Source organism: Ailuropoda melanoleuca, chromosome 13 (assembly GCF_002007445.2).
Source record: "Ailuropoda melanoleuca isolate Jingjing chromosome 13, ASM200744v2, whole genome shotgun sequence".
Taxonomy (NCBI): Eukaryota; Metazoa; Chordata; class Mammalia; order Carnivora; family Ursidae; genus Ailuropoda; species Ailuropoda melanoleuca.
Window position 1 is genome coordinate 24154570 of NC_048230.1, and position 20569 is coordinate 24175138.

The 20569-nt window shown below is 59.7% G+C and overlaps 3 protein-coding genes across 5 annotated transcripts; 2 read left to right on the plus strand and 1 right to left on the minus strand.

Moving 5' to 3' along the window:
* Positions 1 to 35: 35 nt before the first annotated feature.
* TCAP (titin-cap) lies at positions 36 to 2920 on the plus strand. The gene is made up of 2 exons (XM_002929358.4): positions 36 to 1809; positions 2055 to 2920. Exons 1-2 carry the CDS (start codon positions 1700 to 1702, stop codon positions 2446 to 2448), a joined length of 504 nt encoding a protein of 167 aa, XP_002929404.1. The 5' UTR covers positions 36 to 1699; the 3' UTR covers positions 2449 to 2920.
* A 1205-nt stretch (positions 2921 to 4125) lies between these two features.
* Positions 4126 to 6252, plus strand: PNMT (phenylethanolamine N-methyltransferase). Its single transcript, XM_002929357.3, has 3 exons — positions 4126 to 4850; positions 5406 to 5613; positions 5716 to 6252. The coding sequence occupies exons 1-3, from the start codon at positions 4508 to 4510 to the stop codon at positions 6155 to 6157; spliced, it is 993 nt and encodes a 330-aa protein (XP_002929403.2). The 5' UTR covers positions 4126 to 4507; the 3' UTR covers positions 6158 to 6252.
* A 504-nt stretch (positions 6253 to 6756) lies between these two features.
* On the minus strand, positions 6757 to 20194 carry PGAP3 (post-GPI attachment to proteins phospholipase 3). 3 transcript variants are annotated; one of them, XM_002929356.4, is made up of 8 exons: positions 19951 to 20194; positions 18625 to 18722; positions 17497 to 17649; positions 10412 to 10474; positions 9708 to 9769; positions 9185 to 9321; positions 8676 to 8880; positions 6757 to 8505 (listed from the first exon to the last, which is right to left on the minus strand). In XM_002929356.4, exons 1-8 carry the CDS (start codon positions 20129 to 20131, stop codon positions 8442 to 8444), a joined length of 963 nt encoding a protein of 320 aa, XP_002929402.2. In that variant the 5' UTR covers positions 20132 to 20194; the 3' UTR covers positions 6757 to 8441. The 3 variants fall into 3 exon arrangements, with proteins under 3 accessions (XP_002929402.2, XP_019665614.2, XP_019665615.2); XM_019810055.2 differs by lacking the exon at positions 10412 to 10474; XM_019810056.2 differs by lacking the exons at positions 6757 to 8505; positions 8676 to 8880; positions 9185 to 9321; positions 9708 to 9769; positions 10412 to 10474 and adding an exon at positions 10481 to 17125.
* Positions 20195 to 20569: the final 375 nt, after the last annotated feature.

Genomic DNA, 20569 nt, shown 5'->3' on the forward strand with positions numbered 1-20569 from the left:
GACCCCATTCCGGGAACCCCCTACTTTCCTGACTGGTCCAGCTGGACAGATGATTGGTCAGAGAAAAATGCCCCACCCCCCAGCCAGGCCTCCTGTGAGGGAAGGTCAGTGGAAGGTCTCCTGCCCAGGAATTGGGGGGAGGCAGCATCTGTGGTAGGCCTTGACTGTCCTTGGGGTCCCACAGCCGGCCTGGGGGTGGGGCCTGCACTTCTGGGAGGCACCTCTGGGATTTCTGTCTCTCTGGCTGCACCCGCCTGCCCCCTCTGTCCCCGCACACTCATTATGGGCAAGGGCCAGAGCTTTGCAGGGGCCACCGCCATCCCTGCCCTCCTCTCTCTGTCCCTGCCCGTAGCCTCTCGAGGGGGGCAGCTTGCGTCAAGGCAAGGCGGGGGGTGAGGGGTTCCTATCTCTGTCCTGCCTAGGTGTGTGACCCTGGGCAGGTCTACCTCGCTGGGCCTCCATTTCCTACTTTGTCAAAATGAGACTTGTTCTGTCGTAGTGCTGTCCTAAGATTAAGAGGAGAATCAGGGCTAGTGCCTCAGTGATCAGGAGGATACATTCCGCCCCAGGGGGGCACCCACGGGCCTTACCAGCTGCTGGGTGCTCAGCCGTTCCTGCAAGGTCCTCGTCTCCGCTCCCGTGCGGCCTCTTCCGGCGCCTTCTGCGTGTCCACTCGGATGCCCCCATCCCTCCCCCCCATGCCCAGCGCCCTGCGTGCCAGCTTCCTGCAGCAAGAGTTGCCCCCCTTGGGTGCTGGGCTTTCCCAGCAGCTGTCCTGCTCCCCTGCTCCCCTTGAATGAGAGCTAGGCACCCCCCCGGGGGGGCACAGTGGAGCTGCTCAGGCCGTTGTGAGCAGAAAATGGGGCCCAGAGACCGGCGGAGGTTGCCCCGCGGCCGCGTAGGCTATCTATGGCTGATTTGGGGGTAGAGCCGGATCTGACTCTACCACTCATCAGAGCCCCTAGATTCGCATTGCATCGCACCTGCCTTGGGGTGTTGCTGGGGTAGAGCCGGGGGCTGTCTCCCACACCTGCTCTTTCCACCCTGACTGGCCTGACTTGGGAAACCACTTCTCTGACCGCTGGCCACCGGAAAGGAAAACGTCTGGCAAAGGCTCATGTCCAGGGTCCCAGGTGTGGAGCTGACCAAGGCATTTCCTGCCGGTGCAGTGGTGGCCATCGAGGACCAGGTCTTGGTGCAGATACCGGGGGCTCTGCCCTTGATCCCAGGCAGAGGAGAGCCGTGAGGGGCAGGACCTGATGGCCTGGTACAGAGCCCAGAGTGGGCCTCGATTCCTGCCACTGCCTGCTCTGTTTACAGACAGGCCGCCGTCCTCCCTAGGCGAGAGGGAAGGGGTGGGGCAGAGAGCAAATGCCAAGGTGGCACGAGGCTGGGCATGTGCCTGGTCTCAGACAGCGTCTAAGGAGCGTCACACACCTGGAGGTGTCACTCTGAGGACCTTTGGCCCCACTGGAGCATCTTAATCTCTTGAGAAGCTGACTGCTGACTCCAGGCGGTGGCTGGAGTCCAGGGACCCCCCACCCCCACCCTGGGCCCAGAGTCCCCCCGTTGGTGAGCCTTGGCTCTGCTTATAGCATCTGACGCCAGAGGGGCTGAAAATAGCCCCTGGAGGAGGTGGAGGAGGGGGCTATTTAAAGGGCCTGGGAGGAGCAGAGCTGAGAGCAAGTGAGCACCAAGCATGGCCACTGCAGAGCTGAGCTGCCAGGTGTCCGAGGAGGACCGCGAGCGGCGAGAAGCCTTCTGGGCTGAATGGAAGGATCTGACGCTGTCCACACGGCCTGAGGAGGGGTGAGTGCCATGCAGCTGGGAGTCCCTCTCCTCTAGAACACCCCTCCTGAGCCTCAGGAGGCCAGAGCCCAAAGCCCTGCAGAAGTTTCTGGGGGTAGGGACAAGGAGAAGGCCCAGCGGGGAGAGTGGAGTCACCCCTTCTGCACCCCAGGTCCTGGCAAGCCCCAGGGAGCCCCCTGCCCAGCTCGTGACTGGAGGGTAGCAGATTTCAGGAGCTCAGTGTCCCCCTGCCCTCTCCTCCCCAGTTGCTCTCTGCACGAGGAGGACACCCAGCGGCATGAGACCTACCACCAGCAGGGCCAGTGCCAGGCGCTGGTGCAGCGCTCCCCCTGGTTGGTGATGCGTATGGGTATCCTCGGCCGCGGGCTGCAGGAGTACCTGCTGCCCTACCAGCGGGTGCTGCCACTGCCCATCTTCACCCCCGCCAAGATGGGTGCCACCAAGGAGGAGCGCGAGGACACCCCCATCCAGCTGCGGGAGCTGCTGGCGCTGGAGACAGCCCTGGGTGGCCAATGTATGGACCGCCAAGACATGGCCGAGATCACCAAGCAGCTGCCCCCCGTGGTGCCTGTCAGCAAGCCTGGGGCCCTGCGTCGCTCCCTGTCCCGCTCCATGTCCCAGGAAGCACAGAGAGGCTGAGAGGGATGGTGACTTGGGCTCCACCGCGCCTGCCGTGGGCTGGGCCCTTCCTGGTTAGGACCATGGAAGGGAGCTGCTGGCCATGGATGCTTTGTAGTTTGCCCAGAGTTGGGGGCTAGGGGAGGAGGGAGCCAGAGGCCAGGATGCCTGGGTCCCCTGAGTTCCCAAAGGGAGGGGAGCAAAGACGGTGGGCACTAAGGGTAGAGAGCTGGGGGCCAGCATAGCCAAGCACCCCTGGCCCGAGGATAAGGGACAAAAGATGCTGGTGAGGACAGAGGTCCCTGAGGGGAGTGACCCTGGTCCAGGCTCCAGCTGCAGAGAAGGGTGAGGAAAAGTGTAAGGGGATCTGGAATGCTCTAGGAAGGAGGCTTGGAGGAGACTGGAGTGAGGGGGACGTGAAGAGGGCAGAGGCAGGGTGGAGCCCCCAGCATCCTCTGTTAGCGCTGCAATAAACGCTCAATCATGTTCCAGATTTTTCTTGTCCCAGTCTCTTTTCTTGGGGGGGCTGGCTCGTTGGTGTCGCCCCCCCCCGCCATGCTTACTTCTGGGAATAGGCCTTGCCTATGAGCTAAATATGGCAGAGCTAGTGGGTACACTCCATGCTTGGGGGGGGCGGGGGAGACAGGGACAGAGCTGTAAACAGGGTGTCTGTCCAGTCCCGCTTCCGTGCCCTGGCTCTGCTGTCAGTTCCTGGCCTCTGTGTCCAGTCCCCTGGCACTAGGCAGGGCCCAGCAGGCCAGCTGGCACCCAGGGTTTTTTGAAATGATCTCATGGAGTATAGGGAGGGGGCTGGCACCAGGACAGTCCTTGGCTGTACCTAAGGGTGTGAATGGGGTCACTGACCCCAAGGCTGACCTACGAATCCAGAAAGAATCAATCCTTGGCTGGGGGCAGGCACTCTACCCTCCCTGCCCAGGGAGCCCAGGGTGGGCTGTGGGGAGTGGAGGGTCAGGTTCTTATCTGTGACCCCTGCAGCTGTTGTGACTCCTGTCCCAATCTGGTTGCCTGGCCCAACAAGGAGACACGTTCCCCTTGGGACAAGGTGGGGGCCAGGGAGAGCACACAGGGGAGGGCACAGAGGAGGCTAGGGGCCCATCTGGACAGAGGCTGGTAGCCTACCCAGGGCAGAGGGACAATGGACTGGCCCAGGGGGTCCAACTCCAGGAAGACCATGGAGAGGGCCCCATGGAATCCACTTCCCTTCGGGGGGGGGGGATAGAGGGGGAGACCGTGGCATCTTGACCTGGACTGCCAAGCAGGACCTGCACTGGCCGCCTGCTTCACAAGAGATGGGAATGTAGTGTGGGCTGGGGGAGGAGAGGGGTCAGAGACCCCAGACTGGAGCAACCCCAAATCCTTTGGCACCGAAGACTCTGGGGCCCAGGGCAGCCTGGAGAACGCCCACACCCTCCCGCCCTCACCACGGTCCCGCGCCCCCGACACGGCCATGGCCAGAACGTCCAGAGCCTTCTCCTCTCGGAAGTCCCCAGATAAGCGGCTCGGAGCCCGCAGGGCCCGCGGGGAGGCCCTGCTGTTCGGCTGGCTAAGTGCATTAGGCCCGCTCGCATCCCCTATCACTGCTGCCATCGGACGGGCGGGGCGGGAGCTCCGTTCTGGGGCCCCCGGGCGACCGTGGTGGTGGAGGCCAGAACGGGGGGGCAGGTGGGGTGACCTAACCAAGGAAAGGGGTGGATGTCGGACGGGGTGCCTCTGAGAAAGGAGAGCCCGGCGGGGGCTGGGCCCGGAGTCGGGGACGAGGGCTCTGGGCGGTGGGCACTGGGAGATGGAGGGCTGATTCGAACCCTGGCCACATAGAAGGGATGGGGTGCCGGGCGACGCGGGTGAATGGCTGGGGAGTCCGAGGAGAGCGACGGGAGGAGCTGGGGACCGGCAGGGCAGGGATCTGAGGGTCATGGGGGCACGGAGCTGGCTTGGCCCAGGCCGGGTGAGACAAAGGCTGGAGGGCTGCAGGAGCCGCCGCGGAGCGGGGGGTGCACACGTGCCGGGGCCGCCCCACAGGCGCCCCGCGTGTCTGCTGCTCCGACACTAAGGGAGATGGATGGGGTGGGGGAGATGCGGCGCGGAGCCCCGGGCAGCTCCCGGCGCAGCCACCGCCCCCGCAGCGGAGGGTCGGGCGGGGAGTCCGGCGGCAGATAAAGGGGCCGCGAGGCGAGATGACAGCGCAAGCGAAGGCGGCGGCATGAGCGCGGCAGACCCGAGTCCCGCTGCGGGCGCGGCCCCCAACTCGGACCAGGGCCGGGCGGCGGTCGCCTCCGCCTACCAGCGCTTCGAGCCCCGCGCCTACCTCCGCAACAACTACGCGCCCCCTCGGGGGGACCTGAGCAGCCCAGACGGCGTCGGGCCTTGGAAGCTGCGCTGCTTGGCGCAGACCTTCGCCACCGGTGAGCGCGGGGAAACTGAGGCCCGGAGGACAGAAGTCATCAGGGAGCTACAGGGGCATACGCGTGCGAACCCGGTGGGGAGCCAGAAGCAGAGATAGGTCGTTAAGAGGAAAACTGAAGAGGAAGAGAAGCGTTATTTCTTAGGTGCGGGGCAGAGGAGAGGGACCTGTGGAGACGGCCTTGGGAGGTGAAGTGGGGGATGCAGGAAAGGACCCCGATGACACGGAGACAGAGAGGGAGGCCGAGATCGCGGAGGGAAGAGAGGCCCCTCAAGGGAACTGCCGGCCCCTCAGGATTTGTCCGCCTAAGCCTCCCGGTAGGGCCGGTCCTGCAGATGTGGAACCTGACTCTCCGGGGGCTTAAGTCCCTTCCCAAGGTCGGTCAGTCCCGTTGGAGCCCGACCTCAGGCCCAGGTTAGCTCGTGCTTTTCCAGGTAGAGGCACGCTTCCAGAGGGAGAAGGGAGAGGGGCTGCGAGAAGCAGGGGAGGGAGGGAGGGACTGAGGCCGGGGTGCCTGCACAGGGCTGGCCCAGGACCCTCCTCCTCTGCCCCCCAGGGGAGGTGTCAGGACACAGCCTCATCGACATCGGCTCAGGCCCCACCATATACCAGCTGCTCAGCGCCTGCTCCCACTTTGAGGACATCACCATGACGGATTTTCTGGAGGTGAACCGTCAGGAGCTGGGGCTCTGGCTGCGGGAGGAGCCCGGGGCCTTCGACTGGAGCGGGTACAGTCAGCACGTCTGCCTCATCGAGGGCAAGGGGTAAGGGGGCTTCCCACGGAGTGGCGGGTGGGGAGCAACAGAGGACTGAGCGTGGGGTGACCCTGAGCCCTGGTCCTGCCCCTGCCTTGTGCCCCTGCACAGTGAGTCCTGGCGGGAGAAGGAGCGCCAGCTGCGAGCCCGGGTGAAGCGGGTCTTGCACGTCGATGTGCACCAGCCCCAGCCCCTGGGTGCTGGGAGCCTGGCACCCCTGCCTGCCGACGCCCTGGTCTCTGCCTTCTGCCTGGAGGCTGTGAGCCCGGACCTTCCCAGCTTCCAGAGGGCCCTGGACCATATCACCACCCTGCTGAGGCCTGGGGGGCACCTGCTCCTCATCGGGGCCCTGGAGGAGTCATGGTACCTGGCTGGGGAGGCCAGGCTGGTGGTGGTGCCCGTGTGTAAGGAGGAGGTGATGGAGGCCTTGGTTCGCAGCGGCTATGAGGTGCGGGATCTGCGCACCTACGTCATGCCTGCCTGCCTTCAGACAGGCGTAGACGATGTCAAGGGCGTCTTCTTCGCCTGGGCCCAGAAGAAGGTGGGGATGTGACGGCCCAGTGCACCCAGTGCTGGTGGCTCCCATACACCCAGATTCCCGGTTATGTGAGGAGGCACCTAATAAAGAAATAAGTCCCTCCTGCTGAGTGTCAGCTTTGTCTGTGGCTCTCCTGGGAAACAAGGGCCCAGAACTCTCTCTGGGGGTGTGGGGGTGGGCAAGCCACCACCCTAGCCTTTTTTTCCAGAAGCTTCCATGACGGTAGGTTTCTTTACCACTCATTCTTCCCAAACTAAGGAAAGTGACGGCCAGAGGGAGCTCGTTCAGCATCCGCTGTGTGCCAGGCACCTATCAGGCCCACTCAGTCCTCACCCTCAGCATGTCCTGTTTGCAGGTGAAGCTAAGAAAGGTTAAGTAGCAAACAGGAGTAGAACCTAGTTTAGACCAAAAAGGGAGGAGAGGGGTATAATCAGGAGACTGAAGTGGAGAGTTCAGGGGGAAGGAGTCACAATCCAGGCACCACCAGATCCCTCCCCCAGTGCCCCCCCACCTCTGCTCCCTGCCACCTCACCCCCACGTGCCTAGGCAGAGACCCCACCTGCCTACTGCCTCCAGCTCACTGTCTTCCCTCCGGCCCAGACGACTCACATAGGTGAGGCTGAAAATTGGTTTATTAAGAATGTCCCTTGCTACCCTCCCACCTTAAAATAGTTCTCAATATCAAAAGAAACACAGGCCACGCAAGTCCAAGGTTGGAGTCCCAGCATAGCACCCCTACACCCCAGGGAGGGCCAAGGGGGCAGGGAGAGAACAAGAATCCAGACTCCCTGCTCCAATCACAGAGACTGCCTTTGGATGGAAAGTTTCTGGAGCTCCACGTTCTATCCTTGTGGAGCAGGAATGTGCTGGCAGCTCGCAGGGGTCACCTCTACTGGGGTGCTGATAGAGCGTGGCCCCGGCCTACCTCTGGGGAAGCCAGGAACCAGACGCAGCCACAGGCCTTCTCCCCTACTCCCTCAGATTGCCCCCCTCCCTCCCTAAGGTCCAGGCTGTGACAAAGGGGCTTAGCAGGTGGGGCACTGGGGGAGAGGGGAGGCCAACCAAGCTGAGGCGAGGAGATAGGAAGGCTGGAGAGGCCCGCACGATCCCTGTGGCCCTTCCTTCCTCTGCCTCCCGAGAGGCTGGTTCTGGAGGGTGACTTGAGCTGTGTGTGGGTCCTCTGAGATTTGAAGGACTGTACAGTGGGGGCAACGGAGACAGGAACACACACATGCCATCCGGACACCCGTACCCCGCCGAGCCAGAGCTTGAGGGTGTCCTGCCTCTCTGCCTGGCCTGGGGCCCCATGCAGAGCTGGTGCTCAATGGATAGTTGTTGGCAGTAACTTGATCCCCCATTTTTCTCCAACCTCCCCCCACTGTGTGGTACACTCATGGCACTCCCACTCCCCTCACACCCTGTCAATACACACTGCCCTAACCCACACTCACCTGCTCGTCCTGCAACACACACTTTCAAACCACTCACGCCCCACCCCACTCTCTACACATGCTCACACACACGGTCCCACCAGCATCCCACACCCTCCGGCCCTCACCCACCACCCTGTCACTTCTGCACTGTCTACGCACACTCCCTTCCACACGCATGTGCACGCTCCTCATCAGAACAGCGGCAGAGGAGCCGGGAGGGCTCCTGTCCTGGGCTCTCTGGGGTTCTGGCGTCACCGAAGGGGGAATGCAGTGAGGTCTCCTGGGGGTCTGGCTGAGGCAAGAGTCCGGATGAGACCACTCCCCAGTCCCAGCAGCTTGGTCCCTCAAGGTCCCACAGGGAGGAGACCTGCCGCGGAATCCGGGCAGCAAAACCCAAGAGTCTACTGCCACCTAGTGGTGCCCTGAAGGAGGGCAGGGGGTAACAGAAGGGGACCCCACTGTGTCCCCAAAGGCCTGTGGGACCTGGTCTCCCAGCTAGACAGAGAGCTGTGGGGACCCCCCAGGCGTTGCGGGGATGTAGGGAATAGGCTGATGGGGAGGCAGGGGCAGCCCTCCTCTTGGTGGAGCTAAGAACACAGTTCCACTGCAGTTCTCCAGGAACCAGAGGTGCTGCCCATTCTCCAGCCCCAGATGCTGACAGGCCATGCCTGAACAGACTCCGAGACCTGGGAGGGCCATGTGGGGGCAAGCAAGGGGATGGGCAGTTACATGATTCTGGGCCCATACCCTTTATGTCCAAGTTCAAGATGCTAAAAGGAAAAAATCATCTCAAGGATTATGGGGAGAAGAGCAGCCAGCAGGGAGAGGGCAGGATCGCCAGTGAGGCCGACCCACTCCCAGGGCCTTCAGTCCAGCTTGAACTTGGCCTCTGATTCCTTCAGCAGATACAGGCTGTCATCTTCCAGAAAGCTGTGGGCAGAGGGAGGAGCCCACTGAGGTCTGGCTTTGAAAGCACCCCGTGGAGGAGAGCACAGGCAAGCCAGCAGGCGGTGACACCACGCAGAGGCCTCGGCCTCCTCCAAGGAGCAGGTGAGGGTGGGCACAAAGAAGGTGACCACTGGGCGGGGAGTAGCACCCACCTGAAGAAAAGGACGTGCACGGGGATGGTGCTGATGTGCCAGATGGCGTGCGCATCCAGGACCCAGAAGAAAGGCGGGAAGTCGAGCAGCTCAAGCAGGGACAGGCCCTGTAGCAGCAGGACCACTACCATGCACTTGCGCACGTGAGGCAGCCGCCGCTGGTTCCACAGGCACCAGGCCAGCCACCACACCACGTTCACCAGGCCTGCGTGCGGGTGGAGGTGGGGAGAGGCTCACTCCCTGGCCCCCCCTTCTCCCCGCCCCCCCACCACAAAGCCTCCCCTAGTCTCATGTTCTTTGACCCCCGGGCCATCTTCGGACTCTCCTCCCAGTCTCCCCTCTCTCACCCCAAATTCTTTCCCCTTCCCCTACCCTAAGGGCCCCTCTAGAACCTACTCCAGGAACACCACCAAATCCCTACCTCCACCCCAGTTTAGCAGTTCTACACATGGTCCAGGCCCCTCCTTCCCCGCAACCCCCCAGGGCCTCAGTCCCTTCTCACGCCTCACCAATAGCCACATTGGCCGCCAGGTTGTAGCCATAGTCGAAGCGGACGAGGCTCAGGTAGGAGACATGCGCGGTCAGCAGCAGCAGCAGGAGGGCCCGGAAGGCACTGGCCACAGCCGGGTGCTGCAGCCCCACGGTCCTGCCCAGCCATCCAGGGTGGCTCAGTTGCAGGGTGGCCCGTGCCCAGAGCAGCATTCCCTAAGAATCCCTTCACCCTGACAGCAGTATGTGGAAACGGCTGCCCTCCTCCCCGACCACATCAGGCCAGCGGTGCGGGCCTCCATCCCCGCAGGAACCTGGGACCAAGGGCTACTGCTCCTTGGAAAGAGCCAGGGCCCTTCGCTCTACTCCGGAGTCCCCACCCAGAACAGCCCTGAGGGTGTGTGTGTGTGTGTGTGTGTGTGTGCACACGCGAGCACACGCTGGGGTGCAAGGCCCTGGGACAACACCCCCAGGGGTGGGCGGGGTGACCCGTTTCTGCCCCTGGTGCCTGATTTTGCCCCTGCAGGGGCCAAGACGGCTCACCTGACACAGCACAGATAGATGGAGTGCAGGATGACGGTGGAGGCACAGAAGTAATCCATTTTCTGAGGACAGGGAGAGCTGCGTGAGGGGCCAGCATGGAGGGTGGGGGAGGTGGGCAGGGCCCCAGAAGGACCCACCTGGGGGGACGGGGCAAGGTGGGGCAGCAGAGGCACAACCCCACTCTGCCGGGGGAGTCCTGGGCCTCTGGGCTGGGGGGCTGGTGTCTAGTATCATGCTCCCTTCTGCCTACTGCTGTTTCACTCCTGAATTTCACGCTTTGACCCTTGTATTCACATTATACAACCTTTTAAAATGTATTCAGCAGCAAGGCTTTGGCGGCATCAGTGGAGGGGCCTGCCAACACCCCAGAATGCTCGAGCGTGCCGCGGACTGCACAGCACAGTCTTGAGTCCGACCGCTGTGGGCCCAAGTCCAGGTGGCGCCCTTACCGGCTGGGCGACCCTGGGCCAGAGATTCTGCCTTCCCAAGGTTCAGCGGCCTCACGCGTTCAGAGCCAATCATCACACTGGCCTCACAAGGGTCAAGGGTCAAGTGAGGCTCAGGTGCACAGAGGTTAAAAATGCCCAGCACAGAGCAAGGGCTCTGTAAAAGGAGTCCCTACGAACCCTAAGAGCCAGCCCCCACCCCCTGTGCACTCCTCTGGGACTGTCCCGAACAGGAGGGGGAGCCGGAGGGGCGCTCACCTCTGTGAGGTCCGTGTCCTTGGTGTGGAAGACTGTGGACCAGAACCAAGCATTGAGGGAGACCTGCAGGGAGCGGCTGGTAAGCCTGGGGTCCTGAGGTGGGAAGAGCCCTAGAGGACTCACAGGAGTCCCCCTTGGGGGAAGGGGTTCTGTGGTGCAGAGGAACATGCTTCCCCTTGCCCCTGGAGCCCACGGAGCAAACCTGTGCCCTCGGCTTGCTCCCACCCTGAGCCCCCTAGGCTACGGGGGCTGCAGCCTCCACAGATTCCGGCCTGGCCAGGGAACCAGTTCCGGCACAGCCAAGTTCCCTGCTTACTCAATCGCTAAGACAACAGCCCCGGGGGGGCCTCGCCTCCTCCCCCAACCGGCAGGTGATGACAGCCCCACCCGGGCCAGGGGAGCCAGTGACCTCAGCCTCTGGGGGCGGGAATGAAGTGGGTGGGGTGGAGGGGCTTGAGCCAGCTTGGGGTGTGTCCTGAGCAAAGCAAGCAAGAGAGGGAGGGAGATCACACTGATCCCACTGGGGCCAAGTCTCTAAGGAGGAGGCTGGCCAACGGAGCCCAGCTTCCTCCTGGGTGGGCCGGCCCAACCCGCCCGACCAGTGTCTGCAGCTCCGGCTCCGAAGCCCTGGGAGGAGCGGAAGGCTGAAGGGGCTGTGGTGGGCAAGGGTCCAGGAGCACGTCTGGGGCCTTCTCGCTGGAAATGAACTGCAAGGAGATAGTACAAAACATCTTGCAAAGGAGTCCTAGACCTTGTGGAAGCTGGAGGCCCAGATCACTGAAAAAGGGTGGGCTCGGGTAGATGTTCCTACACTGGGCTGGGACACCAGCCACAACCGGTCAAGGGGAAAAACTGGCAGCCAGGCGTATGTGGCCTGGGATGCACGGGAGATAGGGAGGGATGGCCTGGGGGGGGGTAGGAGGTAGGGAGTGGGGGGGGGCAAGCCTGCCTGAGATGGGTAAAGGCCAGGAGCTGCTCATTTGGGTCTAGGACAGCAGGAAAACTGGCCAGGCGTGGGACAGAGGAAGCAGGAAAGAACCTCTCCGTCCAGTCCCCCAGCAGCCGGGTTCCCTACTGCAGGCCCAAAGGGGCTTATGAGAGCACGGGAAAAGCAAAGGGGTGGAGGCAGGCCAGGCTCTGTGCAAAGGCAGTCAGCATTAGAGGTCTCTGGAGGCTCAGGTAGCCCCATGGAAGCCTGTCCGGCCTGGGTCCTAGGCTGAGTCTCTCCACTTACGCTCCTCATGGCCTGGACAAAGGCCCTGCCCTGTGGCCCTGAGCCTCCCCCTGTGACTACTCGGGGCTAGCCTAAGTGATCCTTCCTCCCCTCCAGCCCTGACAGCAGTGATTATTCTAGGTTGGCCTGCTTGCTCTTTTGAAGGCGGCCATCCACTCCCATCCCTGGTGCTGCCCCTTGAGGCATGGTCTGGAGGCTGGAGGACGGGACAGAATGGGGAGGCTTCTCAGACACTGCTCGCACAAAGTCTATGATGCTCAGGGTCAGTGTGGGGAGAGGGGCAGACTTGGGGCTGGAGGCAGGGCCAGGAGATCACATGCGCCAGGTCTCCGGGGCAGGCCAGGAATAGGGACACCCTCGGGGAGGAGAGTGGCCCTGAAGCCAGTAGGAGAGGGAGGTGGAGGGGAAGGCCACAGGGACTGGCAGACAACCAGGCCACCTTGTCACTCACAGAAGGAAGGGAGAGGTGACAAGAGGACTGAGCTAAGTGGTGGCTCCAACACTGGAAGCGGGGGTGGGGGGCAGCGCAGGGCCTGGGCTTAGCTCTATGGGGCTGAGTGGGAGCTGCCTGGTCCCCTGTTCACCTGCCTCCCCGGGGTGCATTCCACTTACATGGACCCACCTGAAGCCTGGACTCTGCACCCCTGACAAGTCCCCTCTCCCCTGGGCAGTGTCCCATTATGAGGGACTCGTCTTCTGACCCTCTCCTCAGACTTGGGAGGTAAGTGTTATTAAGAATGCAGGCCCCTGGGTCAGAGGGCCTGGGTTCAAATCCTGGCCCTGCAATTCCCGTGTGTCCTTGGGCAAGTTATTTAGCCTTGCAGTGCCCGTTTTCTCATCTGTAAAATGGGGATAATCATAGTGCTCACGAGGGTTTAATGAGCTGTATGAGGGCGGCGTGCGGCCCGGGGCAGGGCACGACGTGACGTGTTCTACTTCCCCATTTGTTGACCAGAACGGGGCCCTCGCATCCCTCCACAGACCCGAGGCCAAAGAGGTCAAGTCTGCCTCCCACTGGCCCCGAAGGCCAAAGAAGTCCAGGTGGAGAAAAGAGATGGTCTCCCCCTGGCGGCCTAAGCCCACCCCACCTCACATAGGGGGCAGAAGGTCCACAGCCTCCATAGCGAGACGGGCCCCGGGTTCAAGTTCTGCCTCCGTCCCGAAATCGCTGTGTGATCTTGAACCAATAAAAACTCTGAGTCTCAGCTGTCTCATCTACCGAAGGGGGTTCATCCTAACACCCACTGCGGAAGAGGGTCCTCAAGATGATGCCTGCAGAATGCCTGGCAAAAAGAAGCCGTAAACGGGAGCTGCTACGGCTGCCCGGCACACAGTAGGTCTCCCACGAAGGGCAGTTTCCCCCGGGGATTCACTGAAGAGATACTATTTCTCTTCACGCGCAGTGTGCAATCAAGACCCAAGTGAAGGGGACAGACGGACGTGGAAGGAAGGGAGAGGCTCCAAGACACAAGTGTGTGGCTGCTCCCGGACTCCTCAGCCAAGCTTGAGTCAAAGGGGGGGGGCCCCCCATGGTAACTAGCCAATCAGACAGGCCGGGAGGGCACCCGGGCTGCCCAGCAGGCACCAGGAGCTTTGTGTAAACACGGAGGAAAGGGGGAGGCCAGGGGCAGGGTGCCAACGAGGGTGGAAATGGAGGGGGACAGGGAAGGCTGGGTGAGGGACAGCAGGAGGCTGTTTCAGTCTGTTGGAAAATAAGAAAATTGAGACAAAAATATCGCAGCCGTGAAACTGGTTGGATGCCAAATGAGCCAGATCTGTCAGGAATTCGACCCCAGTGCTAAGCCCCAGTGCTTGGGGCTGTCACTGACACCGTGGCGGTGGGGACATGTGGGTCTTTAAATAGCTCGGTGTCTCAGAAGTGGGGGAGGCAGAATGTTAAATATGACGCCTGCTGCCATCCTGGCCCCCCCTCCCCAGAGGCCACTGTGTCTCACCCCCTGCCTCGGGCAGGGCAACCCTGCCCCCACTTCACTCCTGAGAGCGAAGAGGGGAAGAGGCGGGTGGAGATGGGAGGAAGATAGCTTTTTCCACCATCAAAAAGGATTTCTTGATTTCCTGCCATTGCCTGTTGCACTGGCTCTTGTCTGACCAGTGGGAAGTCCTTCCTGAAGTCTAACCATCATTCTGCCGTAGGCTCAACCTGTCTCTTCTCCTGGTTTCCGCGGCAGAGGGAGAACACAGTCAGTCCTCACCTGCATCAATCATCCTGCAGAGACAGTTTGGGCTCTCCTGGCACCCTCACTCTCTCACCTCTACTTCTGAGGACCTTTCCTTACTGGACGAAGGGTGGGGAACTGGTTTGGGCTCCTGGCTTTGCAGAGAGCAGAGCCCCCCAGTTTCCAGAAGTCAAAGGTCTGTGCCGTGCAGAGCTTTGGCAGGCTCACCCAAAGCCTGGCTGATGCCCAGCCCGAGCCGGGTCGGATGTCAAGGCAGAGATTACTCTCTCGTGCCAAAGCTTCATCAGCTCTGCTGGGGCAGGGTCTCCGCACTTCCCCGGGGAAAAGACAGAGAGACAACTCTCCCAAGACTTAACCTGGGAAAGGCCTTCCTATCCTATCCCAACAGAAATCAGGAGCCCCACTCGCTCCAGAAGACCCAGCCCGAGACAAAGTCCATCGCCACACCCTCCATTCAGCTCAGGCTCCCTTCCTCCTGTAAACACAGGCGCCCAGGACTAAAGATCGAGCGTAAAGATCAAGTGTAAAATCAAAGGGAGTGTGTGGGCACCGAGACTCGGTCCCTCGAGAACCTAGTGCCAGCATGTGGGGGTTCCATATTCTAGAACCCCATATCCAGTAGGCTGTCTTCAGGCACAGCCCCTTGGTATCTGCCCTCTCTCAACCTAACCTCTCCCGCTCTGTCCTTAAGGGTCCTCAGCAGACTGGACTGCGGGGTACCAGGAGGCCTGACCCTCACCAAGAAGGAAGCTGAGTGGCAGATACCAGTGAGACGAAAGACCCAAGAATCAGGGAGATCAAGACGAGAGTTGTAACGTGACCAGTGGCAAAGGCTGGGACCCTCTGAGGTCCCACCAGACCCATGGGTCTATCCAAGGAGGCGCTCAGCTCTGTTCAGCGAGTTCAGGCCGGGCTGTCCAGTGCTCTCTAGCAGGGGTGGGGGCGGGGGCTGCAGGCTGTGGGCCCAGACAACAGTGACCCTGGAAGAACCCCAAGGGAAAGGAGACAGGTGTACCCTCCTCACTTTCTCTGCCCTTCCTGCTTTCTTGGCCAGGACCAACCTCCCTCCTCAGAGAGAGGCCTAAACAGGAAGTGGTGGTTCTATGCCACCCATGCCCAGGACAGGGTATGCGGATGCCAGGCCCCTGCTTACACAAGAGTCCCTGCCCCTCAGCACTTGGGGCCTCTCTGTGCCACCTTACCTCCCTCTAGTCCCCTTCATCCAGCCACACTGGGGCCAGGCCGACCTTTCCAAGGCTGCCTGTGGAGGCCCCACCTCTTCCACCTTCCACCCTTCACTCCTGCTGTGCCCCGAGCCTGAGATGCAGAAATCCAACCTCCTCTCCCCTCATTTGCATGTATCTAAGCCTGATCAGGCCCACGAGTCGCCCGAGTCGCCCGAGTCGCCGAGAGAGCCTCTCTCCCTCTCTGGGACAGACTTCTCCGACAGACTTCTCCACTTAGAGGACGCAGTCCCCCTCCCGACCTTACTGCTCCCAGGGCTCTGCCTACATTCGGCCTCTCGGCCCAGCTGGACTTGCACCTCCCCCGTGGCTCAGCATCTTGGGGCAGGGGCCTCAGTCCCCACCAGTGCTGACCCCTGTGTCTACCCACGGCAAATGCTCAACAGACATTTACCAGTCTATGGAGACAGCCCAGAAAAGGAGCTAAGGGCTCTTACAGCCCTGGAGCCAGTCCTGGATGCCAACCTGTCTCCACCAGTCACTAACTTGTGAGGGGCTGACTCTGGACAAGGCTTTTCCCCTCTGAGCCTTATTCAGAGCTTGCAGTGGTATAATGAGGATTGAATGAGAAAATATATGTAGAGTACTTAGGACAATGCCTATTATGTAATTCTTAACACTTACCATTAATATTTGTTAAATAGAAAAGATTAGGGAGGGTTGACATCTCCCAGAGGCTTAATAGCCTCCCCCCTTCCCTCCTTCCAATCCCCGTCAGGACCCTAAGTCTGAGGTTCAGCCTGGACTTCTCAGCACCCCCATGCTACCAGTTTTCCTAAGGTCCTCAGAGACCTTGGGGTGGCCAGATCCAGGGGCGTCCTTCAGTTCTCGTCACTGTCTAGCAGAATTCCAGGGAACGGCCTACCCGTTCCTTCCTGTTCCTGTTCCCGGGGCTTCCCAACCACACAATACCCCAGTTTTCCACCTACCCCTCCAGCCACTGCAGTCTCTCTTGCTGGCTCATCGTCCTCTGTCTAACCTTTATGTTTTGGGGGCCCCTTGGGGCGCCATCCTAGACCCCTTCTCCTCCCTACTGCTGAGGCTTGTCAGCACAGCCGAGATGGCAAGAGTGCAGACTCTGGAGCCGGACGCCTGGGTTCAATCCCTGGCTCCTGGGGCAAGTTACTTTACCTTTTCAGTCCTTGGTTTCCATCTGGAAACTCCTATCTCTCCACCGCTTGTGGTTTCCTGATGCTTTGAGGGTCCAGATCTAAAGTGTGGGCCGGCCTCACTCACTGCCCACCTGCCCACCGGTCTCGCACCCACTCCCTGGCTTCCTGTACGGCAGGCCTCCCGGCCTTTCAAGGTTCCCTCCCTCTTCTGCCTGTGCACATTCCACACCTTCCGCAAAGATGACGATTCCTACTCTCCCTGAATTCACCCAGCTAACACTCATGGATCATGCCAATCCTACTTCAAAGGCCCCTTCCTCAGGGAAGCCTTCCCTGACTGCCCGGTACAGGTCTGGTCTAGTTCTCCCTCTCACGCCCCTACAGCACATCCCCTCCACTGCACTTTTCCAGACTTGTACTTTCACATTCAATTGTGTGTGCCTGTGTGGTGATGACCGGAGGGTAGGAACCTGTTTTGTTTTGTTTTTTAAAGTAAGCTCTGCACCCAGCCCGGGGCTTGCATTCATGACCCTGAGATAGAGTCCCATGCTCTCCGGCTGAGCCAGCCAGCCAGGCACCCCGTCTGCTTTTATATACTTTTGGATCTCTAGCACCCAGCAAAGCGCTGGCGCATTGGAGGTGCTCAATGCATGGACGGATGGCCGCTTTGGTGGCAGGCAGGTGAGTGAGCACAGAAGTTTCCCTAAGGCTTAGGGTGGGGGCTCTGATTGCAACCTCTTACGTGCACAACCTCCCCAAGGTGGTCACGGCTCAGAGCTGTACCCTAGTCCATGCTTCTCACACAATCCCAGGCCCTCTCTGGATACTCACACGCAACATACTTCAGTTTCTCAGGGATGGTCTAGGACCAGGCTGAGCTCTACATGGAGTCCTGTGGCTGCCGTTTGTCCAGGCCTGGGCTGGGGCTGAGGGTGCTTTGCGTCATCCAGAGGGGCCCCTACCAGCACGCTCCCCACCACCCATCTCCCTTTGCTTGTAAATGTCCTATTGGGTCTCTTAGGGGCTTCCTCCCTCAGGACAAAAATGTTTCCCTCCTCTGTCCCTTCTTCCTTCCCTCCCAAACAGCCTGGTCTGGGACACTGCTAGGGAGGGAAGGTCTGATTCAGCACCTTCCCTGTTTTCTCCCTAGGCCTGACCCCCCCCGAGCTGCAGTTTTAGACCTGGAAAACACTGGGGAAGGCAGATGAAGGGTAGTCCTGTTGGGTGAGAGTGGGGATCGAAGAGTTCCTCCTTCCTAGATGAGGGCGTAGAGCAGGAGTCCTGCCCAGTTACCTACCCAGGCGAAGGCCACACACGTGGGGTACATGGGGGAGGAGGCCGGCACGGACGTGTGGTAGCGGCAGAGCATCACCAGGCTGGCCAAACCATTGAGGAAAGAGGCCATGGCAGAAGCTGGCTCTTGGAAGAACAGGAACCGGGAGAAGGGCCACTGAAAAGGGAGCACATGGAGGGGGCCTGAGGGGCAAGCAACCCCCAGCTAGCCCGACCTGCTTTTCCGTGACATGCCACATCAACGGGTCTTCAGCTGGTTCCTTAGCTCTGGACCTCGGCCAAAACCTCGGGTACAGTCCCTCTTTGGGTCAGTGAGCTCTCCTTCAGTCCCTAGCTGAAGGTCCTCCCTCTGTCCTGGCCAGCATTCATAGCATCGTAAGCCTGGTCTCTGGGAAGACCAGGTGGGCCAGTGTAGATGGCTCAGTATGGCCTGGTGGAAACAGCATAGACTTGCCATCGAGAAAACAGAGGTCCTAATATACTCCTCCTCTCCCACTGACCACGGGCCTCTGAGCCTCCGCTTACCCTGATAAACTGGGGAGAATAATTTTGGCCAACCTCAATAGTCTAGAACAAGGTCATATTGGTTGAAAAAGCACTGGCAGGGGAAGGGGTAATGGGGTGACAGGCATTAAGGAGGGCATGGGATGTGATGAGCACTGGGTGTTATATGCAACTGATGAATCACTCACCTCGACATCTGAAACTAGTGATGTACTCTATGTTGGCTAATTGAATTTAAATTAAAAAAGAGAAAAGAAAAAGCACTAGCAGTCTGAGGGGGTATTACTATTTTAATCCAGACTACTGCTGAAGCAGCAAAAGAAAGCATGCTGTCAGGGGTCAGGAAATTCATCCTTGTAGCAAGGTGAACATTCAGCTACCCTAAGAAGTCCACCACCACTCTCTGAGATCACACAGCTTCCCAGATCTTGTTACTCCAAATCCAGAGCCAGGACACACTGGTTCCAAGTGATTATATGAAAACCAGCAGCTTCTGAGAACTGGCACTGCCCCAAACACACACCCATCACGCCATAGCTCAGACTGCTTGGCAGTGTGGTCGGACACGGGGGTATCTTTCTCCTGCTACACTGTCACCATGTACCTCCAACCTGACCCTCCAACTCACCTTGCCATGGAACTGAGGCACTTTGTGACCTTCCTTGAGGTAGAGGCCAACAGTGACCCACATACACTCATACTTACAGTCGTCCTGACAGGTCCAGCCTGAAACAGAGAAATGGGACCTGGTGAACTCCCCATCACAGCAGGCACAGAGAGAGCTCAAATGGGACCCAAACTCAAATGCGGACTAGGAAGGCCTGCAGGATGGAGAACCAGATGAAATCTCAAAATTCTAGCTTCTCACTTGGATGTATGAGAGAGGATAGGCCACATACATAAAGGAAAGGTACGTGCGTGTGTGCGTGTGTTGTAGGGGATGGGGGTGTGCAGTGAGCAAACAGAGACCGTTTCTTCTCTTCTCCTTCCACCAAGATGGGAACTTTGGTATCTGATGGACTCATCAATGGGTAGCTGGGTTTATGTTTGCTCTTGCTGAACTTAGGCTTTGCTCTCACTCACCAGGGAGGTACTCTTGCCATCTTACCCCCCTCCTATGAAAATGAAGCCAAATTCTCCACTCTGACTTTCGAGGCCCCAAATTGCTTTTCCAACTTTATTTCCCATACTCCTTTTCATGCACCCTGCACCCTGCTCCCTGAGTAAACCAAGCTACGGGAGATGCTCACATCTGCCCAGGGCCTCCATTCTCTTTGTTCCCTCTGGAATGCGAAGGGTTAGTAAAGAGCACAAACTTGTCGTCAGACAGGCCAGAACTGGAAACTCCACTTTACTACTTTCTGACTGTGTGACTTAGGGCAGGGCACTTAACCTCTCCAAGTTTCCCCATTGTAAAATTGCGTTAAAGGAAACTACCTTTAAAGGGTTGTGAAAATTACCCGATCTACTATGACACCTGTAACACATCAGGTGACCACTATGGCCACAGGTCCAAATTCAGTGCATCCACCCTGAAGCCCTTCCTTCACAGAATGGTCCAAGATGATCACTGCCCCCACCCTCTCAAAGCCAGAAACGATTCCTTCCTCCCCCGTATGCTCCGATTGCTTGACCTAAGGGTCCTTTAGGACTCAAACCGTCCTCTTCCTTGGGCTGGAGAAGGTTAATGTCCCCGTGAAGACTGTGACCCCGAAAGGCAGGACACTGGGTCCTCTTTCAGTGGCATTGTAGGGCCAGTACCCAGGAGTATTAAATAAATACCTAATTGAAAAAATAAAAAGTAAGTAAGACTGGCTGATGCCGCTCTAATCACCCTGGGGCTCCATTCACATTCATAACGGACACCGAGGGAAACGAAGGTTCAGAAGTCGTTGAGGGGTGCAAGGGGCGGAGCCGAGGCCGAGGGGCGGGGCTTGACGCGGGTGGGGCTTACCTGCTAGACTCATGTAGATTGGCTGGCGGGAGCGGAAGTGCCTCAGTGCGCCCCCCGAGCAGTTCCGCTCCTCGCACCGATGCACGCAGTCGCGGTACACCGGCTCGCGGTCGCCCTGGGAGCCGCTTGCTAGCGCGGCTGCCCCAGCGAGTAGCACCAGTCGCGCTGTCCGCCCGGCCATCCCTTCAACCTGGCCCTCCGCCGGCGGAGGAGCTTAGGAGTCTTCACTTCCGGAGTAACCGGAAGTTCCGTGTGTTCTTTATTCTGCTCTCCGGTGACGTCCACTCACTTTAAATAAAAGTGCCCGGATTTCTGTGGGCGCCTGCCCCGCCCCTCGTCTTAACTGTCATCTCCATCTATCGAGGCGACAGGGCTAAGGGAAGGGGGACGCCAGGTGGGTTAAGGAGCAAAAGAAACTGGTCTTTTATCAACATGCGTCCTCTTTCTTCTCCATGCTGTCTTTATTTGAAATACAGTCATTTTTCTGTCACCAGCCCCGTCGAATTTCGCTTCCTAATGTACTTGGATCTGCCCACTTCTCTCCATCTCCATTGGCACCACCCTGGGTAAAGACATCATCATCTGTCCCCGAGACAGTCTCAGTAGCCCCTTTACGAGT